Source organism: Notechis scutatus, chromosome 2 (genome assembly GCF_049901735.1).
Source record: "Notechis scutatus isolate UNSWTSFEM ecotype Mainland chromosome 2, rNotScu1.2, whole genome shotgun sequence".
NCBI lineage: Eukaryota > Metazoa > Chordata > Lepidosauria > Squamata > Elapidae > Notechis > Notechis scutatus.
Window position 1 is genome coordinate 189,263,362 of NC_142010.1, and position 18,965 is coordinate 189,282,326.

The 18,965-nt window shown below is 43.0% G+C and overlaps 1 protein-coding gene across 1 annotated transcript in view; it reads right to left on the bottom strand.

Moving 5' to 3' along the window:
* Positions 1–653: 653 nt before the first annotated feature.
* MTAP (methylthioadenosine phosphorylase) overlaps positions 654–18,965 on the bottom strand; it is a 34,397-nt gene continuing 16,085 nt past the window's right edge. Inside the window, exons 6-9 of the mRNA XM_087957632.1 lie at positions 15,112–15,214; positions 8,079–8,318; positions 4,335–4,457; positions 654–953 (exon numbers count right to left, since the gene is read on the bottom strand). Of these exons, the coding sequence (XP_087813758.1) occupies positions 915–953; positions 4,335–4,457; positions 8,079–8,318; positions 15,112–15,214 (505 nt within the window). The 3' untranslated portion in view covers positions 654–914. The remainder of the gene's footprint in view (positions 954–4,334; positions 4,458–8,078; positions 8,319–15,111; positions 15,215–18,965) is intronic.

Consider the following 18,965-nt stretch of genomic DNA (forward strand, 5'->3'; position numbering starts at 1 on the left):
GTCTCTGTTACTCTGCTGCTTTTGCTAGAATAAATGGTGTATTGTCTTCAATAAAAGGTAGTTTTTTCTGAAGTAACACAGTGGCCTTGGTTTGGAAGAGCTCCCAGAGCCATAAGGGCACCAGAAAACTTCGAACGGAAATGGAGTTGCTCAACACTCACTATTAGCAACTGAGAAAATTCATGATTGAGTCCTTTGTGGTCTTAAAATGGCTTTTTTCTTTACCACACAAAACCTACGTATCCTGCTTTTTTGCTGTCCAAAAACTCCCCTCAGAGCCATTCAAATAAAAAATAATAAATCAACCAAGTCTACCCATCCGCCGCAAACTCTTTAAAAAAAACCATATAAAAAGAAAATAAATCCAGCAATTCATGAAATCCAGCATATTAAACTGAAGACACAAAAAGTCCGTAATTTTCTATTAAAAAGCATAATAAAAATGCATTTAATCCCCATTCAAAACAATTTCTTTGCATTTTAAAAATGCTACAGAATGGCAATCCACTACTATAACCACTCTAGAGGTGGTGGTCATTTTTTTTTGGGGGGGGGGGGTGAGCAAGGAGATATAAACATAGCTTATTATGAATTAGCCATTTTTGATTTATGATCTAATATTTGAACTAGAGCTAATAACCCTCTTTTTAAAAAAAAAAAAAAACAACCTCTTTCATATCAGTGGAACATGATCAAGTATCAGCTATTGTGTTCACAGTCTGAAATGTCAGTTTGAAGATTTAATTACTTTTCAAATCTGCTGCGAATGTTCTGTTCTTCAGCCTTTGCAAGATCTTATTCCAAAAGAAGCATATTAGCAGATGGAAAGGAAAAATGCCACATCCATTAAAGGCATTCTTTAAAAGTAAAGACGTCTGTCTTCTGATCTTCAAGTCCGGTAGCTTGGTAGGTTTTCAATGTTTTGGTAGCATAACGGATAACTGCACAGTATTCTGAAATGCAAGGGGGTGGGCAGGCGGGAAAGCTGCATTAAGAACAAATTCTTTAAGGTTTGTAATTATTATACAGAAGTTACGATCTGGCTAAATAAAAGCACTACAAAATTAGCAATAGATTTTTTGGTAAAAGATAACATCCAGAGTATGCACAAAAGTTATAGGATGCCAAATAAGAGCCTTAATTCACTTCAACCCAGAACCTGAAGGCTTTTGTTGCTTGAATCCTGCTTTTGACGCAACAAAATTAATGTTTTACGTCATTATTACATTGAGGCAGAAACAAATACAGGTAGACCTTGACTTACAACAGTCTGTTCAGCAACAGAAATTTTGGGCTCAATTGTGGTTGTACGTTGAAGACTACTGAGGTCAACTAAAGTAAGATGTGTTTTCTCCCTACAAAATACCCTATTTTGTGTTCCAAATCTACAACATTTTTTATTTTTATTTATTTATTTGATTTGCCAATCGTTTACAAGATAACAGGTAGAAGTGTAAACATGAATGAATACATGAAATGGATACATTACAAGAAAAAGAAAAAAGAAACAATAGGACAGGGACGGTAGGCACGTTGGTGCGCTTATGCACGCCCCCCACAGACCTCTTAGGAAAGGGGTGAGGTCAATAGTAGACAGTCTAAGGTTAAAGTTTTTGGGGTTGGGGGAAGAAACCACAAAGTCAGGTAGAGTATTCCAGACATTGACCACTCTGTTGCTGAAGTCATATTTCCTGCAATCAAGTTTGGTGCAGTTTACTTTGAGTTTGTATCTATTGTGTGCTCTTGTGTTGTTATGGTTGAAGCTGAAGTATTCATTGAGAGGTAGGACATTGCAATGTATGATTTTATATACTATATTTCTTCTTACCCAGAGTTGAAGGTATATATTAATCACACTTGCCACTCTCACTTTTCTAGAATACAGAAGGGAAACCTGTGATTTTCCAAGTGTTGCTGGATTACATCTTGGCATGTCTTACCATTGGTTAAAAACCTGGGTGTTGTGGCCTGTTGGCCACCAGCCTCTCCAGCAGCAGAATCAGAGGAGGAGGGGTGGAAGTCAGGCTCAGCATCGGGGCAACCTAGGAGCTCTTGAGGGGGAAGAGGGAATGGAGCTGGCAGACAGAGAGAGACAGAGAGGGAGCCTGGGCCGTCCATCAGCCCTCAGATGGAGAATCAACAACCCCCAGGTCTGGAGATGGCTGATGAGGAAGAAGAGAAACACGGAGTCCAACGCCTGATGTGCGGATGCGCAGAAGGCAGAGAACGGGTGAGCAGTGGAAATCCGTGGGCCAATCCTGGGGAAGGAAGAGCCGCCACTGCTAATGAGGCCCCTCCCTAGCTCTGGCCCTAGGCAGGGGGAGGAGATGAATAGATGAGGTAGACAACTATTCATCTTCTGGACAGACAGACTTGTTAGCCTACGATAGAAACTTTTTCCCGGGGCCGCCAGCATTCCTAATAAAGGAATCTTCTGAGTTCACGTCAGCGGGTTTGTCGTATTTGGGGAGCTGGGTCAGAGCACTGGGATTAAAACTTTAGCAACATATAAGAGACACAGTTGCTTTTGTATTTAAATAGGGTTGGTTGCTGGCTGATTCGGAAGTCAGCTCACCAATTTTACTGTGGATTTGCCAACTATAAGATATGGGTCGATTCCAGTTTTTATAGCCTTTGCCCTGATCCAAATTCTCCAGGTGATTCCTTCAGTGTTGCAAGTGCCATCACAAGAATGATCGAACTTTTTAAGATATCACCTTCTAGAAGATGGGTCCCCAAACTCTGGACTGTAGCCCACTAATGGGCCATGAGCTGTTCGGAACCAAGCCATGGAAATGGTGGGCGAGGGTGCGCATGCACCCCCGCTTATGCTAGTAGCAGGTGCGTGCGCCCATTTCTGATGTGGAACCATCCCCTCTCCTCCCCCTGCCGGTCTGCCAAGCCAGAAAAGTTGGGGAAACTCTGTTCTAGAGACCGTCTACTTCAGGGACCTCCAAATTTGGCAACTTTATGACTTGTGGACTTCAACTCCCAGAATTGCCCAGCCAGCATGGCTGAGGAATTCTGAGAGTTGAAGTCCACAAGTTGCCACATTTAGAGACAACCCCGCCCACCCTCCAATCTAGTTCATGGCATGTCCTGCTTGGGGCTTCAGTACAGATCTGGTCCCTATTTGTATGCTTCTGGAATCTGTATTTATTTATCCAGACTCTTACTACTTGCGCCTCTTGACATTCTTCAGCGTTCTGTTTCAGTGTTTAAACAAAAGTACTTAATTATGATGTGAACACATAGGTGTACATGCATGCATGTAAGCATGGATTGTAAGTATCTACTGTAAAATATTCAGGATCTTTAAAACGCTTTCTGGAGAACACCAGTATATATCAAACCGTTTGGCAAATGCAAAAACTCGAATTCCAAGAATTGCTGGGTGGGGATGTCTGGATCACACAACGTATCTTTTTAAAAGTTGGAGTCTAAGCCATCTGAATATGTCAGGGTAGCTTCTTATTGATAACGCAAGGAAGTGCACTGTTAATGGGTGAGCTGATGAGCTCTATTCAATTTAAAGGTTCAAGTTTGTTTAAACAAAAAAACACCTGTATCTACCTGCCTGCAAATTAATAATTCAACGCATGCTCATGGTTCAAAAGTTATTACTCTTGGGAGTGTAAGAGAATATTTCTTGATATCAGATCCAACCATCTGGGATTTGCCAGGCCTCAGCTTAAGTTTTAGGGTAGCCTGAATGATGTTCTGCTCTTAAAGATTTCACTGGGCTGTTCTGGATTTTAAGTGTGTAACAGTAACTCTATAGCATATTTTAAATGTTTGATTTTCTAAATTCTATCAATGTGACCTATGTTACTACTGCAATGTTTTAGTATTACTGGTAATTCACAAATTACAACCATTCATTTAGTGACTGTTTGAAGTTACGGTACTGAAACAAGTGACCCATGACCATTTTTCACACTTATGACCACTGCAGCATCCCCATAGTTATGTGATTGCCTTTTGTGGCCTTCTAACAAGCCAAGTCAATGGACAAGCCAGATTCAATTAACTGTGCAAGTAACAACTGCAATGATTCATTAACAACTGTGGCAAGAAAGGTCATAAAATGGGGCAAAATTAACAGCTGCCTCACTTAGCAACAAAAATGTTGGGCTCAATTGTAGTTGTAACTGTTAAGTCGAGGACTGTCTGTACTGTACCAACCGTAGTTAGTTTTTATTGCATTGGAGCTTTTTCAAGGTAAACTTACCCTGGGCACGGTGGGGCTTTGCTCATTAAAAGTATTCTGGACACTTAAAAAAACAACACCCACATATACTTAAATAACAAATTAAATAGAAACATCAAATTACTTTCAAGTTCTGATGGGTTTCTGACCATTCCATGGATCCAATCTGAGGTATAGCAGTGAGTAGCAAACTAGTTGCTTTATTTGCATTCTCCTTCAGTGTCTTTAGAACTCTGTCCACTGAGACCTAGAAGAACAAGATAGTCATTAGGCTCTCTTCATTCATTCATTCATTCATTCATACATACATACATACATATTTGCCTTGCGTGAGTGAGTTACCACAAAAATTGAAATTAAACCAGCCAACTATACACTTTCTCTCTCTCCCTTCCTCCCTCCTTCTCAGAACAGAAACACTCAGGATTTGATCTTATACCCATTTAAAGGTAAATACGTGCTAGTCGTTTCCGGCTCTAGGGGGCGGTGCTCATCTCCGTTTCAAAGCCAAAGAGCCAGCGCTGTCCGAAGACGTCTCCGTGGTCATGTGGCCAGCATGACTAAATGCTGAAGGTGCATGGAACGCTGTTACCTTCCCACCAAAATGGTCCCTATTTTTTCTACGTGCATTTTTACATGCTTTTGAACTGCTAGGTTGGTAGAAGCTGGGACAAGTAAGGGGAGCTCACTACATTACACGGCACTAGGGATTCAAACCGCCGAACTGCCAAGCTTTCTGATCGACAAGCACAGCGTCTTACCCACTGAGCCACCGCGTCCCATTTACACAATGGGATTTACTCTTGTGTAAATGGGAAATTTACATTTCCCATTTACACAAGAGTAAATCCCAATAAACAAGATATAGAGTATAGAGATGCAGGACAATGATATCAAACATTAGGTGTGTTCCAGTATAATTTCAATCAAAGCAATTCAGAAAAGTTTTCGGATAGATGCAGACAAATAATCTTTATCACAGTAACACTTGAACACGTAACTTTATTATGAGCATCCTCACAAGGATTCCTTTCTCAAGGAAAAACAAAACCTGCCTAATATATCAAACACATTTAACAGAATTTTATTTTAAAAAGTCAATAGCTAATGTGAAAAAAACAACCCTAAATAGGATTAAGGTTAGGTAAAATGTAGTTACGTGCACAAACACATATACCAGGAACCATTAAAAGGTAGTCAGCACCATATAGTGGTTAGCATGGACCAGGTAGCCAGGGTTCAAATGTACCCTCAAGCACAAAAGCTTTCTAAGAGATTTTGTGCCAGTCACTCTCTCTGAGTCTAGCCTATCTCAAAGGGCCACTGAGATGGGGATATAATAGAAAGGAACGCCACATATACCATAGAGCACTAGTGGTACAGTGGCTAGAATGCTGTATAACTGTGCTCACTGCCAGGAGTTCGAATCTCACCTGGCTCAAGGTTGACTCAGCCTTCCATCCTGCCGAGGTTAGTAAAATGAAGGCCCACATTGTTGGGGGCAATAGGCTGACACCGTAAACCCCTTAGAGAGGGCTCTGATTACAATTTTTCAATTGTAGATTTCTCAAATGGAATTCAATAGGCACCCACTTACAATTTTAGCACATTTAAGCTCTTTACTCTATTCTACTAACAACCAGGGGTGATTTATTTTTGCGAGAGTATCTAGGCAAGTATCTCTGAAGCAGCAAGACTCATTGGCGAACATTTGTGTTCAAAATATAGCAACTTCTCTTTGATTGTGAATTCCCTTTACAGACAAGATCAGCCAATCAAACATAGCATCCATTCAAGCAACAGTAACAACAGTGAACAGCTATTGTTAGGGGCTTAGATCAGGGTCAAAAAACCCACACCCAACCATAGAAGTTCACTGAATGATATCCGGGTCATTCATTATCTCTTATATCCCAACATATCTCCCAGGTTTATTGAGTGAAGGAACAGAAGTAGCCCTTGAGTTACTATGGCTCATTTAGTGACCATCTGAAGTTACAATGGCACTAAAAATGACTTACGACCATTTTTCACATTTATGACCATTGCAGTATCCCCATGGTCACCTGATCAAAATCCGGACACTTGGCAACAACTGACCCAAATCTATCACCTTTGCTGTGTCCCAGGGTCATGAACCTTCTGCGACCTTCAAACAAGCAAACTCAGAGGCTCTTTACAGCTGTGTTATTCACTTAACAACTTCAGCCATTCACTTAACAACTGGGCAGGAAAGGTCATAAAATGGGACAAAACTCACTGAACAACTTTCTCACTTAGCCACAGAGATTTTGGTCTCACCTGTCCATCGAGAGCTACCTGTATTAGGAGAAAGTGTGCATGGAAATGTCTACCTGGAAATAGGTGTTGTATGAAAACTACAAGTGTTAACAACTGTGGCAAGAAAGATAGCAAAATGGGGGCAAAATTCGGTAACTGTCAGCAACAGAAATTTTGGGTGAAGGCTATCTATACCGCTGACTTTACCATAAGTAAGAGAAAGCAAAGGTTTCCCCCTACCCAATAATTAGAGTGGACTGGTAAGTAAGTCGGTCTTACATTTGCTGCAGTGAAGATTCAGATAAAAACAGAAGCTGCTAAAACCAAAGAAATGGACATGTGATGGTAATGAATGGTGACAGTGCTACTGCTGGAAAGTTGCCTTTAACAATAACCTCCAGATTAACTGCTCCTGGAAGGTGCTGTTCAGCTGGGAAATTCATATGCTATTTAATAATCCCTGGAGTGCTCTTTAATAAAGACCTCATACTCTCTTGCCTATTCTGCTATTCTCTCAGCTCATTTCCCTCCAGCTTTATTCCTATCTTCCTTGGTTCAATTATTGCTCCCATTCCCCCCCCCCTCCAAATTTTGACCCTATTTTTCTGTATGTGCTTGTTTATTTAAATGTATGAAAGCAACTGTGTATTATTTATGAAATTTATCTGACTGTCTGAAACCAACTGGATTCTAGGCAGCATCCAGACTATATGAAACTATACAAAACACACACATACACACAATAAATGTGTTAAATAAATGAATAGCATATTACTAAAAGTGTAACACGAAGTCAGACTATAAGAAGTCAAATAGTAAATAAGAATAATTTTGAAGGCCTTCTGGAACAACCGTGTTTTCATCTACTTCTAAAAGGATGGAGCCACACATACTTCAGATAACAAGTTGTTCCGCAGCAAGGAAGCTGCTATTGAGAAGGCCTCCAGTCCAGGCAACAAGTTTATTGTATACAAAGACTGATTTATAAAATTAGCTGAACATACAGAAATGAATCTGACAAATCTGGTCAGGGAAAAAAATAGCATAATCTTTTCTTTGTCTTTTTGCTGAAGGAGGAAAAGACCAAATTGATAGCTTGGGAATTAAAAAGGGCCAAAGAGGATGGGAAGAAGCGTGAGATGGTAATGACTTATAAAAAGAAGGGTGGAAGGCATAACTAAATGTTTTTTCTCTTTTCGTTCCCTTTTTTTCTTACTATCTTTGTTTTGTATACTTTTACTGTATCAAAAAAATTCACACACACACACACACACACACACACACACACACACACACACTGCTCCTTTCTGTCTGTGTGGTTTGTATCAAGCATGTACAGTATGTGCATGTATGCATAAATATTACAAGTATGTCATATGCACTCATTTCTTCTCACATCCTGGAAGCTGGAGAAAAAAACTGAGCTCCACATAGATTGTCAGAATTTGTAATTTTTCCATCTTTTTTTTTTGAGAGGGACTCATAATTTTGAGAGGAAAAAATAATGTGCAAGTAGTATCATTCCAATTTTTGTGTCTATGCTCCTGAAAGTGCGTATCCCCCAAGGAAAACAGCAACTTTCACTCACCGTTTCCTCATGTTCTTTCCAGCAGTCATAATCGGTTGCCATGGCGATGCTCGCATAGCAGATTCCCGCCTCCTTTGCCAGAATTACTTCTGGGACTGTCGTCATATTGATCACATCAGCTCCGCAGCTACGAAACATCAAGCTTTCAGCCCGAGAACTAAAACGTGGTCCCTCAACTGTAATTACTGTCCCCTTTGAGTGACACTTGATTCCAAGCTTTTTGGCAACATCCAGGAGAACCTGAAATCATCAAGGGAGATAAAAAGCTACCATTACTTTAATTCTGGGGTTGTACGTGTGTGTGTGTGTGTGTCATTTGAGTCCCCTCCAAAAATTAACTAGTATCTCATACAGAATATCAATGTCATCTCTATTATCTCAATTTTTTTTCCCTGAGCCTGCAGTGATGTTCAAGTGTAATAAAAGCACATCTTCAGGACAACAACAAAAAATACATTAAATTCAATACATTAATGCTTTTAAAAATTATTGCTTTATTTACCCTGGGAACAAATGTTGGGGGGTGGGGGGGGTGGATTAATGACTTACAAGGTTCCTTCCAACTCTGTTAATCTGTCATACTTCGTTTTCTGCATGCCAACAATAGCCTCATTTGACCTGGAAAATGAAACGCTAGGAAACAGAAGAATCGAGTGGCTGAGGCTAAGTAAAAAAGGGAAGTTGACTGAGTTTATATTGAAATGTAACCATTATTCCCCATTCTTCTATTTCTGTTGCTTTGAGAATTTGAGGTTGATCAAATTGTTTGGAAGGATGCTGGGTACATAAAGAAGGCCCTTGGGGCCCCTTGAGGTCATAGAGATTCAGGTGACATAACCCCAGATCTAATCTATCTATCTATCTGTCTGTCTGTCTGTCTGTCTGTCTGTCTGTCTGTCTATCTATATCTCACTTCATAGATTTCTTCAAGCAAATGTAATTCTCACGTTTTTTTTTTTATTTTCTAGTTCAAAAATGCCTGTAAATCGTATTTCAACATGCTGAAAATCTAAACATGGATGGATATACAGTGGAGCCTTGGTCGCGACCATAATCCATTCCCAGACTCTGGTCGAGACCTGATTTGGTCACGTCCGGAAGCACGACCGACTGCACATGAGCGCAGTAAAAAAAAAAATGGCGCCGAAGGGGAAATCAACGCGGAATGTTCAGACTTCGTTCGCCACCCAATTTTTGAATCGTGACCTGGGAGCGTTTGCGACCTGAGGTTCCATTGGATCCACTGTTTACTTTATAGCATTTGATGGCATAAGTTAGATAAGGCAATCCTCTGCCGCCTCACAATTCTGACAAAGTTTAGATTCTGAAAGAGGGAAGATTAAAATATCTGTTTCTCTCCTACTTGCTTGTCCCCTTCCTGACTTGTATCATGGCCATTAATTTTTCCGCAAGGCTATTTCTTCAAGGCTGAGGATCAGCTTGCTCTCGGTGCTTAAGGGCTAATTCTGGATGCTCTTGATTTCTGTATGGAGAATGTCCTTTAGCTCAGGGATCCCAACCTTTCGACGCCGCGTCCGGTTCCGCGTCAGCTGGGCGCGCAGTCGGTTCCGGCGCCAGCTGGGCGCCGCCATTTTTTTACTAAAATCACTTCCGGTGACGCCACCGAGCGATTTTTCGTCAAAATGGCATGGCGCTAGCGCCCGTGAGCTTTTTCGGTAGAAATGGCTTTCACCCGGAAAAGCTAACCTGAAGCGCTGGCGCCGCCATCTTTTGACAAAATTGCTTTTTTACCAAAAAAGATGGCGGCGCCCAGCAACCAGGTAAGGCTTGTTCCCGGTCGGCACGTCCGCTGACCGGCGGTTGGGGACCCTGCTTTAGCTAACCTGCCTTATATTTCCTAAGACTCATTCTGGCAAAGCTTAAGATTACAGAGTCCTTTTAATACAAGATGGCAAATTCAATGCTTTGGGCTTCCATCCCAAGTTTTCTTTTTTTGTTTTTTGAAAATTTTATTTGGGTTTTCACAAAAACAAAATACAAATAAAACATCTTTTTTTTGGAAATAGCATGGTCCCAGGTTATCATTTCTTCATACAGACTCAATTTCATGCTCATTTTTATGTTCTATTCCATATCTTATTACTGTTTTATATTTTCTACATAGTTTTTCCCCTCTTTTAATTTTCTCAACTTTATTTTAATTATCTCATCTCAATTCAAATCATTATATTTATACTTTTGTCTGTCCTGTTGCAATTTCATATTATCTTTTCCAATTAAACAAATTTTCCCCTGTAGTTACTAATTAGAGTATGACACCTTTATATCTTTTAATTTTATCCATTCAAACTCTTATTTAAACTTCAATGTATGCCTTTAAGATTATAGCATTCAATATAAATACATAACTTCCAATCGAATTCTGCTTGGTACATTCTTAAAATACACACTATATTCTTAAAAAGAAAAGATTACCGTGTTTCTCACATAAGGCCAGGCCTTATTTTTGGAGCCCAGAAAAACGGCTAGGCCGCCTTTTCGGGGTGATTTAATTCCCCCTTGCATCTCGCCACCAGCCGCTCCTAACGGGCGATCATGGCCAAGCACAGAGCTCCCTACTCCCACCTTTGCTGCAGACACCTTTGGCACCCGCCGCTGTTGCTTTCCCTTCTGCCCATTACGCCGCCACGCTTGGAGCTGCCGCTCCGTGCCGTCGCCATTTGGAGCTCCAAACGCGGAAGTGGCAGCTCCAAACATGACGGCGGGCGATCTTTTATTTTGGTCCGTGCGAAGTTCAGAGCGAGCAAGAGAGGAGACTGCGATGCCTCCATCCGAGATGGCAACCCTCACTAGTGGATCACAACGTGGCTGGAAGCCCGAATCGGGCGGGATACGATGGCGATCTTTTGGAGCGAGAGGAAAGGGAGAGAAGAGTTGCGAGGCGTAATTTGCAGGAGGAAGTGGGTGTACCCTACGGCAGGGAGCCCAAGGAAGAAGGGCTGGTAGGCAACGGAGAGCTTCCCGTAGCTCGGAAGCAGCCTAGAGACGCGCCCGGGAAGAGGCGCAGATGCTGCCTTGTAGTCCCCAAGCCAACTGCGTGTGCCGCCTTTAGTTATGTGCGCTCCGCGCTTTGGGCATCTCCGTGTGATCGCGACCCTGTCCTTTCCACCTGGCGCCCTTGCTGCTTTCTGGCTCTTTAGCAAGGCATCACGGTCTCCCTCTCATGCTCGCTCTGAACTTCGCGCATGACCAAAATAAAAAGATCGCCCACCGTCATGTTTGAGCTTCCGCATTTGAGCTTCCGCCGCCGCTTGAGCTCCAAACAGCGGCAGTGCTCCAAACACAAAGCCGGTTGCTAAAGAGCCAGAAAGCAGCAAGGGCGCCAGGTGGAAAGGACAGGGTCGCGATCACACGGAGATGCCCAAAGCGCGGAGCGCACATAACTAAAGGCGGCGCACGCAGTTGGCTTGGGGACTACAAGGCAGCATCTGCGCTCTTCCCGGGCGCGTCTCTAGGCTGCTTCCGAGCTACGGGACGCTCTCCGTTGCCTACCAGCCCTTCTTCCTTGGGCTCCTGCCGTGGGGTACACCCACTTCCTTCTGCAAATTACGCCTTGCAACTCTTCTCTCCCTTTCTCTCGCTCCAAAAAGATCGCCATCGTATCCCGCCGATTCGGGCTTCCAGCCACGTTGTGATCCACTAGTGAGGTTGCCATCTCGGATGGAGGCTTCGCAGTCTCCCTCTCTTGCTCGCTCTGAACTTCGCACGGACCAAAATAAAAGATCGCCGCCGTCATGTTTGGAGCTGCCACTTCCGCGTTTGGAGCTCCAAATGGCGACGGCACTCCAAACACGGAAGCGGCAGCTCCAAACGTGGCGGCGTAATGGGCAGAAGGGAAAGCAACAGCGGCGGGTGCCAAAGGTGTCTGCAGCAAAGGTGGGAGTAGGGAGCTCTCTGTGCTTGGCCATGATCGCCCGTTAGGAGCGGCTGGTGGCGAGGAATTCCGGCCCGCCGGGCGCTCCTAACGGCAAGTCTCCCGCCCTTCCCCTTATTTTGCATATTTTAAAATAGGCCTAAATTTGGGGGAGGGGCTTAATTTGATTTTATGCCCAAAAACATGCTGGGCCTTCCTATTGGTGGAGGCCGTATTGTTGGAGAAACACGGTATATATATATATATATATATATATATATATATATATATATATATATATATATATATATGTAAATAAATCACACATTCCATTCCAATTCAATTCTATCATTAATATTCATTAAAATCTTAACATCTTTAACATTTCTTTTCAATTAAATATCATGCTTCCTTGGGAACACTTATAAACTTTCCAAAATTAATTCTTTTTCCCCCCATATTTCTCACTTATATTTTTATAAATCATTAATAATAATTAAAATGTTCCTATCCTTTCCTAATTTAATTATCTCATTCACTTTAATTCATATAATTTATATTTCCTAAGACTCATTCTGGCAAAATTTAAGATTACAAAGTCCTTTTAATACAGGATGGCAAATTCAATGCTTTGGGCTTCTATCCCAAGAGTTTTCTATGTTGTCACAAGAGACTTCTGGATTTTGCAGAAACAAGGTAGCAGCTGCAATGCTGGTAAATCCCTACTGACACTCATGTCCTAATCACCTCCTGTTTTGACTTTTGCAATACATGCTACATGGGCTGCCCTTGAAAAGCATCCAGAAGCTCCAGTTGGTGCAAAATGCAGCAGCCAACATGATTTTGTGCAGACTTTACTTGCCGATTTGCTTCTGGGTACAATCCAAGATGCTGGTTGTCACCTTTAAAGCCCTCCATGGCTTGGGACCAGGTCATCTGAGGGACCGTCTCTTGCCAATCACAGACACCCCCGACCCACTAGAGTGGGGAGGCAGGGAATGTTGCCAGCCATGGGAGAATACATCTGGTAGGGCCCAGTAGAAAGGCCTTCTCCGTGGTAGCTCCCTATCTCCGGAACACCATCCCTCAGGAAATTAGATTAGCCTCCACTCTGACACTCTTTTGGAAGGCCCTGAAGACGTGGTTTTGCCAGCGGGCCTGGGGAACCCAGAGTGGGATGGAGCCCGTTAAATAGTTGATATGAGTGAATGTGTGTTGATGGGGATTATTTTATTATTTTTATTTTTTATTATTATTTTTCTTTTGTAGTGTGTTTTTATATCCTGTAAGGCGCCTTTTGTTGCAATGAGTGAGAAGGCGGAAATATAAATTTTTCCAAACCAACCAACCATCCAATCAATCAACACAGGCAAGTGGGGAAGGGGCAAGGAGAACTATAGCAATAGCACTTAGACTTACATACCGCTTCACAGCCCTCTCTGAGCAGTTTACAGAGTCAGCATATTGCCCCCAACAATCTGGGTTCTCATTTTACGCACCTCGGAAGGATGGAAGGCTGAGTCGACCTGGAGCCTGGTGGGATTTGAACTGCCAAATTGCAAGCAGCTGGTTGCAGCAGAAGTAGCTTGCAATACTGCACTCTAACCACTGCGCCACAGAGGCTCCTTATGACTATAGTCATAAAGACCTCGGAAGACCTTACATTACTTACTGCAATATTTCTCAACCATCCGTGAGATAGCTGGGCAGTCCGTCATCTCTGCCTCAGTGTTTTTCCCAATCTTGACGCCTTTAAGATGTGTGGAGTTCAACTCTCACCATTTCCCAGTCAGCTTGTTAGTGAGAGAATTCTGGGAGTTGAAGTCCACACTTCTTAAAGGTGTCAAAGATTGAGAAACACTGACCTAGAGATTACTGACTGCCCAAGTATTTCACTGATAGTTGAGAAACTTTCTGACAGTGAGAACAATCAACCAATGGAACAGCTTGTCCTCGAAGTTGTGGGAGCGCCATCACTTGAGACCTTCAAGAAGACATTGGACTGCCATTTGTCAGAAATGGGGTAGGGTGTCCCGCTTGGGCGGGGGGTTGGACTAGATGACCTACAAGGTCCCTTCCGACTCTGATTATCTGTTAAATCTGAAATATTGCAGTAAGTAATGTAAGGTCCTCCAAGGTCTTTATGACTGTAGTTCTCCCTGTCCCTTCTCCAGATTACTAGGGATTACTAGCTGCCCAACTATCTCACTGCTATAATTTTTGACATGACAAATAACTAAAGGGAGAATCAGCCTTAGTGCAATTTTCAATCATATGCAAGATTCATCTAGCACAGGGGTCTCAAACTCGCGGCCCGCGGGTCAATTGCGGCCCGCAGGACGATATCCTGTGGCCCCCACCGTGATATGAAAGTATAATATTAGTGCGGCCCGCAGGGGGAATGGACCTCTGAAGGAAGTCCCGCCCGCCGTTCCTCATCGTGGCTGACATTCGGTGCTAGGCTAAGCTACACCGACTTCATGCACACTACGCTTGTAAGGGAAGTGGAAATGACGTCATTTTTGTGGAATCCCTTATGCGGCCCAGCCTCACCCAGACTCTGCCTCCAGTGGCCCCAGGTAAATTGAGTTTGAGACCCCTGATCTAGCACAATCATGTACAGCAAAGAGGAAAGGCTATATGTGTTATCTAGCATCCATCTAGCTGCATATATTAGTAGCAGAATGGTAGGAAAATGGGAATATTAGGAAAGCATTCATTGCTCAATCACAGATTGGATCCTATACATGTAGTCCTCGACTTACAACCACAATTGAACCCCACGTTTTTGTTGCTAAGCGAGACAGCTAAGGGAATTTGCCTCATTTTACAACCTTTCTTGCCACCGTTGTTAAATGAATCTTTGTAGATGTTAAGTTAAATAAACAGGGTTGTGAAGTGAATCTGGCTTCCCCGTTGATTTTGCTTGTCAGAAGGTCGCAAAAAGGGGACCGCGTGACCGTCGTAAATGTGAGTCACTTGCCAGGCATCTGAATTTTGATTGTGTGACTGCGGCGATGCTGCAGCCATCAAAAGTATGAAAAACAGTCATAGGCCACTTGTGCTGTTGTAACTGTGAATGGTTTTAATGGTTACTAAACAAATGGTTGTAAGTTGAGGACAACCTGTGCTAACTTCCGTAATATAAGATCTACTAACTTCTCTTGTTTTGGTACAGAAAGGTTCCGCCATAGAAACATGGCACACTCCTGGGAGGCAGGAATTAGTCCCGTCATAGAAAGTGAGATGCCTTTTTCTTGTCCTGCAAAGAAAAAAAAAATTACTAATCAGAGAAGACAGTGTAAGATTTGTAGTAAACATGGATGTAAATCATGAGTGTCCACCCTTTTGGCTTTCCTTGACTGAACAAGAATTGTCTTGGGCTGTATATAAAATATATAATGTATGATGATATAAATCCCATAATAATGTTCAAGAGTTTAGCATTTTGTGGCTTCCCCATTGACTGAGCAGGGGTCGCCAACTTTTTGGACCTCAGGGACCACCAAACTCATAATTTTAAATCCTGCGGACCATTAATATGAATTTTGACTGACGGTGGCTTGCTGATGTTGGTGGAAAAGTCGGTCCCGTATTCCAGAGCTGCAGTAGTCACAGGACTGGCCCTTTGGTCATCCCGGGATGATTCTTTATTTGGGATCGCAGGATACTGTCTCCAGCTCTGTTCTCAAAGAGACTTTTGGCTTCATGCAAGGAAAACAGCAGAAGTCTCCCTTTCTCTCCCCCAAACTCCGCCAGAACTGAGTCGTTGTGAGACTTGTCGTGCTGGCGCAGCCTCTTGGAGTAGGATGCCTTGCAGGGTCCCAAAGACTCATTTCTGGTGGAGTTTGGGGGAGAGAAAGACACACTTTCGCTGCTTTCCTTGCGTGCAGCCAAAATGTTCTGACCCAAACCCTTTTCCAATAAAACAAACACGAACCAAAGGGAACAGAAACCTTTCAATGATTCTTACAAATCCCCGGTTAAAAGGCTGCTGCAAACTAATTAACTTTGATCAGCACAAGCCTCACCAAAACTGTGCAAGGCTGCCAAGAATAACAGATAAGGTTACCTAGAGATATTTTACAATACAAGAGTCTTCAAATACCAACTTAAGATACTGCAATGTCCACGAGGCTGGAGTTTCAAAACGTTTTTGCTTCCTACAAAGAACATTCGCTTCAGAGCTAGCTTTTATCTTTTTGAAGGAGGGGCCATTACCTTGCAGCCTTACTCCCGAGTTGCCCGTGCTGCTGCAGCTGCTCTTTCCTGCAAGCAGCCCTGCACGCACTTAGCACAGGCTCCTCAGGAACCTCCTCATCACTGCTGCCAGCGCCCACAATCTCTGAAGGCAGCAGTCCACTCCCTAATGGTGCTGGCCCCTCATCTGAGTCCTCGCTCTCCTCAACCGTCCGCACCTGCTGCCGGCTAACCACAACACAAAAGCAGAAGAAAGAAGTGGAAAGAAGCAGCCCGATGGCCAGGCGCAAGTGGGGCAAATTCCCCCACCCACCCTTTCCCCCTCACTACGTGTTGTTCACAATGCAAGCAACGCAAGCCTTGTGTTCCCGCGGGCCATGTGGGTGGCGCAGCCTTGTGTTCCCATGCAGCCTGGATTAATTGTTTGGGGGTGACATTTCTCTGCAGACCACCAAAATTTTCTTGCAGATCACCAGTGGTCCCTGCCCCACCGATGGGCGACCACTGTTTTAGAAGGTTTCAAAAGGGGATCACATGACCCCAGGACATTGCAACTGTCATGAGTCAGTTGCCAAGCATCTGAATTTTGATCATGTGACCATGAGGATGCTGCAGTAGTCGGAAGTGTGAAAAACGGTCATAAGTCACTTTTTGCAGTGCCGTTTTAACTTTGAACAATCACTGAACGAACTGTTGTAAGTCAAGGTCTACCTACATACTTTAGGTTAGAAGAAGTAACATTATCATAGGCAAATTAATGGAAAGCAGGGCAAACAGCATCTTCCAACTAAAACCAAACACTGTGGAAACAAAACATACCCACATCCTTCTAGTTGGGAAGATTGTAATAACAGCTCTAAATTATACTGGACAATCACAGTAACAGAATTACAGTTTGCTCGGGGTGGGGGGGGAATGAAACCTATTCCGACAGACACTTAGAAAGAGGCCTTAAACAGAAGCGAGACCATAATCTTAACTGATGATTAGAAGACTAGAAGTAAAAAAAAAATGCTTTCCAATGTTGTAAATCAGAACTGGCACTAGCATTTGGTCAGCAAAATTCAGCTGAAAACATTTGTGAACATACATAGCAAATGGGCCTGGGGGGAAAAAGAGTATACTAAAAATAGCCTCAATGCAATCCTGCCAAGACTTCAGAACTTCAACTCTCACCAACCCTATCAACACCACCAAAGGCAACGAACGGGAAGAGCTGTTAAATCCAAATATCTGGAAGGAATCAGGTGGCCGGCTCGTAATGCAATGTGTAAGGAATGAACAGGAACATGCCGCCACTCCTGCCAAGAAGATATGGCCTCTTGACAAATGACTCTGCTAAATGAGTAAGAAACCCATTTTCAGCTTTGCTGCCAAAGTTCCAAGCAACTATTACGCCCACGAGAAATATGCAGGCTTGCAATGCAATGAGAGACTACTCTCCAGTGGGATTAGAACTCCCAGAATTCCCTGGCGATGGCCATGATGACTAGGATTCTGGGAATTGCAGTTCTAACATGGGGTAAGCATTAGGGAGGCGCCACAATGTACAGCTGCAGCAATGACAACGTAATTGGGGGACAGGAGAGTGAAGCTACTACCATACTTCATACAGCAAGAAAACTAATGCGATGCTGCGCTCGTTTATTATTATATACAGCTGCATAAATATTGCTGTGACAATAAACAAATTCGACTACAGCTACACTTGGACTACAGCCTTCTTCGGAAGCCAGCCTTTACCCTGGGGGGTCCATTATTTCAGCTCATGGTTTGATTTTCAAGAAGCCGAAGTTATGTGCAAATCAGTTGCTTGCGTGTTGGCTCAAGAACTCAGCTTGGATCTCTTGTGACATGGTGTGCATCTTTAAACTAGAATCCATCAACTTTGCTTCAAAATGTAGCCTCTGCAGCAGCAGTTGGGGAGGAAAACGACTATCACAAGTGTTAACTTTTAGAAACAGGATTTCAAAAATGGATCTTATGGAGTCTAGCCATTATAAACTGTCCTGCCAGCTATAGGTAGCCTTTGACTTCCGACCACAACTGAGCCCAAAATCTCTGTTGTTAAGTGAGACCAAGTTGTTAAGTGAGTTTTGCCCATTTTACAACCTTTCTTGCCACCGTTGTTGGGTGAATCACTGCTGTGGTTAAGTTAGTAATATGGCTGTTAAGTGAATCTGTCCTTCCTGTTTACTTTGTCAGGTCGCAAAAGGTGATCACATGACCCTGGGACACTGCAACGGTCATAAATACAAGTCAGTTGCCAAGCATCTGAATTTTAATCATATGACCATGGAGATCCTGCAATGGTCGTAAGTGTGAAAAATGATAAAAGTCACTTTTTTTTCCAGTACCTTTGTAACTTCAAATGGCCACTAAATAAATAAGTTGAGGATTACCTGTATTTTAATGCCTGGGAAATTTACTTAATCCATTTCTTCCAACCCAAATTTTAGCCAACTTCACAATGGTGGTGGTGGTGGGGGGAACTAGATTCACTTAACAACTGCACTGATTCACTTAACAACTGTGGCAAATGGTTGTAAAGTGGAGCACAACTCCACTTTACAACTCACGTAGCAACCAAAATTCTGGGCTCTGTTGGGGTCGTAAATCGGGGACTATAACAATGGGATAAGGAGATAAGGTTGTTTTGGTGATATACGATGCCGGTTGACTCCATGGCTTTCAGACGAGATAATGACAGATGGTGATGGATTGTGTCTATGAAGGGTGAGGTGTTGAACCAATAGGATCCCAAGAGGGAGCGGGCCCATTCCAAGGAGGGGCAGGTGAGACCAGAGACAACA